Genomic DNA, 4986 nt, shown 5'->3' with positions numbered 1-4986 from the left:
AAGTAAGACATGAGGCAGTCAGCTTGTACATGGTGCTGCACCAACACATGGCCCATGTAGATTAAGGAGCTGGACAGTACAAGGCTAGTGTAATGTGGAGTACCATTGTGTCCACTTCAAAATAGGAGCCTTTGATCCCACTCGGTGCCTATAATTTAATACAAAGCTGATCTGAGCTCAGAACATTAAGAGGCATTGGCTGATGCTCCTCAGTGCTTTTGGAATTTAACAGGGGGAGCGGGGTTTAACTGGTAAACATTTCACGTGAGTCTTAAGAAACAAGAAAAAGATTCTTTCAAAAACTTGAGCATCCTGATCTCATACAAAAAGGGAATTACAGATTCTGCAAACTCAAGATCCATTTTAACTGAAAACAAGACAATTTTCAAATCTGGGTAGATTGCAAATTTTATTGGAAAACAAAAAAAATATACAACTTGGAATGGATTATCTGAGGCATGACCAGAGGTCATTAAAAAAAAAAAAAAAAAGTAAAAGGAGTAAAACATTAAAAAGCATGGTAAGATTAGTCATTTTCTGGTATATAGAACAGCAGATACAAAAGAGTTTGTACGAGTACCAAGGAGATACACCCGTGTCATTTTTTGCAGTAGTGCAACGCTGAGAGATTTCCATATATACTTTGTCCATAGTCCATGCAGAGTTTCAACTCCTCTACATTGCTTCCATGCCAACAGTGTTGCCAAGTGACAACCAGCTGACAGGCTTCCAATGTCGCCAGCCGTGGAGGGGCCCCGAGCACACTTGACGGGAAGATTCGAAGTTCTCCGGCTCCCAGGGGCCTCCACGGGCATCTGGTTGTATGACTGTTCCGTCACTCCAAAACACCATGACAGCAAAAGAAAGGGACATGGGGACAAGAGCCTATGCAGTTTACATGCAGTTCCTTTGGACAGCCGAAGGGGCAGGGATGAAGGGGGCTATTAAGATTTTACAGATAAATTACACAAAAAAAAAAAGAAAAAGGCAAATTATTTATATACGAAATCTGTACAAGGCCTTCACTTCGCCGTCATCATTTGTACGAACTCTGCAAGAAGAAAATGGAAAAAAAAAAAAAAAGTTGCAGCTTAAGGGTTGTTCAATGGATAAACAAAACAGATCAATACAAAATGCAACTACTGACCTTCATAGTTGACCTGACCATCTCCGTCAATGTCTGCTTCTCTGATCATCTCATCCACTTCCTCATCAGTCAGCTTCTCTCCAAGGTTTGTCATCACATGGCGCAGCTCGGCAGCGCTGATGTACCCATTGCCATCCTGAGGAGAGGAGGAAAGAAAAGTATTTAAAGCATTTAGTGGAAATGGCATTGAATGCGTTCGAGTGTGCAGACGTCATTTACCTTGTCAAAGACACGGAATGCTTCTCTGATCTCTTCCTCGCTGTCCGTGTCCTTCATCTTCCTGGCCATCATGGTGAGAAATTCAGGGAAGTCTATCGTTCCATTCCCTGAAGACAAAACCCATCGAGATCACATCCAGCACAGCAGCAGTGCGCGGCTGACAGTTTTCAGTTTAACTGTTCTCACCATCGGCGTCCACTTCGTTTATCATGTCCTGCAGCTCTGCCTCTGTGGGGTTCTGGCCCAGAGAGCGCATGACTGTGCCCAGCTCTTTGGTGGTGATGGTGCCATCTCCATCCTTGTCAAAGAGCGAAAATGCCTCCTTGAATTCTGATTGCAATAAAAGGGTGGGGGGGGGGGGGAAGAAAAAGTGGATTGGCTACTTTGATTGAACCAGTATGACATTGGTTTTAATACCAACAGTACAAAGAAGGTAGAAGGCAAATTCTGTAAGTAAATCTCCAACATCTTGTAAGTCGCATCAAGCTAAACCCAAAGCTACTCCTACTCGCAACATACTGACGCACCCAAATGTTTGGAGTTCCAATTGCAATTGTTTCTGGCTAAACAATGACAGAGCAGCAGGGTAGAGTCAGGCTACATTAGCAACAAATAACTGCCTGCATAGTTTGGTGGAGCCGTGAGGGATGAAGAACAATGACACTTATCAAGTGTGATGAGGCCATTGGGCAATGTGTAGTGGCATGCAGCAGCTTGCCCGCATCATAAAAACTACATCTTGCCATTTTCAGGGTCAAACGCACAGAGCATCATCCTTTTCGTTACAGTGGAATGCCCGATATCTACATTAACTGCAAGAAATCTTTAAAAAAAAGAAAAGAAAAGGGGGTTTATGTCAAGTACAATCCACACAAGCCTCAAGTCACTGTAGTTTCTCATTGTAATTTTAAACAAAAGTAAGCCACTTCTTTACTCCAAAGCTCAGATGTTCAAGACATGGCCAAACCACTAAAAAAGTGGTTTCAAGTTATGAAATTTAGTAATCAGAAATGCAATTTTATTACAGGGAAAACCCTGTGATATACCCGTGACTGGATATACTTGACAGGCAATGCATGGAAACCTTTCGTTTGTATGATTTACATCCGTGCCTAATCTTAGAAGACCATAAACCAAGTCAAAACTGCTACAGCAGTTCTTGTGCCATTCCATGCCAACCACACACCCAGGGCAAAGGACACGGCACGTAGCAGGTGACTGCCAACCCCTCCAGATTACATCATTTATTACATGGCAACTGTGCAAAATGCAAAGTTTTCACTGAGGGAGTCCATGAGTGCTCCAGAGACGGCAAGCAACAGCAGTTTCTTTCATTGCCGTTTTATGGCCTGCAGGCTGCCCTGTGGCATACCTTAAAAGGCAAAAGCGTAAATCCACTGCATGAGATGCAACGATCCATAACGGCAGGCCACTTTATAGGTTATGAGGACAGTAGGGGGATCAATGCAGCGATGTCTTACCAGCAATCTGCTCTTCTGTAAGCTGATCAGCCTGTAAAACACAAAATGAAGCCATCGTTACTATGCCGAAAGGTCAAAATATAAAGTTGACTTTTCCATCTTAAAAAAAATAAAGGGGAATTCCTAGATTAAATGGACAATTTAAACCTTCCGATATCGTTCTATAGCTCAAAGCTGTTGGGTACAACAACTACGCCAGTAGCTTTACCGGTATAAGTACACAAGAAATAAGCAATTTCTTCCAAATATTCATTATTTTTAGATTACTATGGAATGAGGTACAGATGCCGGGGGAGGAAAGGAGGTCGCCACAAGTCCTAAACGGTAGAAGTAGGGCCAATATAGCCAACTTAAACGCCAACGTAAACAATAAATGACAATTTGGCGGCAAATGGTAGCTGGGAAGAGCTAGAGCTGGCTAGCAACCGATATATGCGGGCTCACTTAGAAGGGAAAATATATATATATATATATATATATGCATGCTTGAACAACATTAAACACTTTTAGCAGGAAAATTAACCACTTAGGTAATCTTCACAAGCAATACAGCTTTACGCAAATCGTCACAACAGCGTTTATCAAGCAGAGATTGGCTGTAAAAGCGTTTAAACTCCTATTAAACCAGAGGCGAGGCTAGGGTATTTTTAGTGGTGCCAAGGCACCACCGTGAGATAGCTCGGCACGTTTTTAAACTATATTATGCAAAAACACTTTTTTTTTTTGCTCAAGGATGCATTATTTTAGTGACCATTTTATTTTAACTCTTTACTCCCCAAAATAAGTGTTGAGTTATCTCCAATATTTCTTCTTAGGCTCTCTGTTATCCCTGTCAAGCCACAGTCTTTTGAAATGAAGAGTTGAAAATTGAATGTTGTAGGTGAAAACACTACTCAGAGCAAAACTAATACGGCTCCAAAATTTATAAATGTACTAGTTCGCCTCAATTAGTGAGAAATAATGTGCCTCTGTGAGCACTGGGGGCTGGGCCCCCCTAAAGACCAGATCCTAAAATCGCCCCTGTATTAAACCAACATTATTGTGCACGCAACGCCCATGCACTATTTCAGGCGCAACCAAATGTGCATTTGCTGTATTAAGCAGGGTTTTTATTATAAGCTAAAACATCTGCCACCAATCCTGTTTAACAACTAAGCATTGCCTAGCAACTTCTAACGGTTAGAAGTTGCTAGGCAATGTTAGAATCTAACCAGTCATTCATTGGGAGAGCACTGCGGTACTTCCAGTTCGGTTAACGTTCGTTTTCAGCTCAGCCACCGTTGACGTTCTGTTTGCACTGCAGTTATGTGCAAACCTAGGGTGACAAAAAAAAGCCAACCGACGAAGTTTAGAGATAGAAAATATGGATTTAGTTTCTCTTACCATTTCGATGTAGTTTTAGCTGCTGCTGCTTCACAACAATATCCGTTTAAAACCCAGAGCCTGACACCGTAACAGGGAGTAACAACTGAACACACTGAGAAAGGGACAACCGGACTCGCCTTTAACCGCTATCTTAAACCCCTCCTCTTTTTCATATCATTCCGCCAACTTCCTTTTCCTCAGTCACTAAATTAATTGAAAAAACATTTCTACAAAAAAAATACACACACATAAAATAAATAAATAACTGAAACACCAATGCGTTGCTGCTATGGTGGTATCAACCTTGTCATTACATGTCATATTTCGTATTACTAGCGGTCTATATAACGGCGTATGAATACTTTCTGCTACTCTGTGATGGGGTACAAGACGTAGCCGAAAGAAATCGCGCTCTCTGATTGGTGTGTTTGTACCTGCAATGCGTCACTCCCTTGGTCTGCGCTGCCGCTGCATCTTGTCCATAGACATCCTAGTCAGTACCACAGGCACAGCAGACAAGCTTGTTGCATAGAGTATACATATGGGCATCATCTGTAGGGAGGCCCAGCAACATAGTTTTGATAAGTAGTTAGCTACCAAGGACATAGTTTGGGACTTTTTACTGGGATATTGCTGACCTATATACATTAATTTATCTGGTTCTTATTCTATTGCCACAGTTTTTAATCTCTTGTTACATTGCTTGTGTTTAAACAGCATGTTGATAGCCTAGCTATTTTAAAACTGCTCTTCCAAAGTTACCACAGACTGATA

General features: G+C 41.7%; 1 protein-coding gene across 1 annotated transcript; it reads right to left on the bottom strand.

Moving 5' to 3' along the window:
• Positions 1-390: 390 nt before the first annotated feature.
• Positions 391-4337, bottom strand: calm2a (calmodulin 2a (phosphorylase kinase, delta)). Its single transcript, XM_075474648.1, has 6 exons — positions 4231-4337; positions 2848-2878; positions 1553-1696; positions 1367-1473; positions 1148-1283; positions 391-1051 (listed from the first exon to the last, which is right to left on the bottom strand). Exons 1-6 carry the CDS (start codon positions 4231-4233, stop codon positions 1023-1025), a joined length of 450 nt encoding a protein of 149 aa, XP_075330763.1. The 5' UTR covers positions 4234-4337; the 3' UTR covers positions 391-1022.
• Between the last annotated feature and the right edge of the window lie 649 nt (positions 4338-4986).

The sequence above is a fragment of the Odontesthes bonariensis genome, chromosome 2 (assembly GCF_027942865.1).
Source record: "Odontesthes bonariensis isolate fOdoBon6 chromosome 2, fOdoBon6.hap1, whole genome shotgun sequence".
Lineage (NCBI taxonomy): Eukaryota > Metazoa > Chordata > Actinopteri > Atheriniformes > Atherinopsidae > Odontesthes > Odontesthes bonariensis.
The sequence above is the reverse complement of the archived record's forward strand: the minus strand, read 5'-3'. Positions and strand labels throughout refer to the sequence as shown.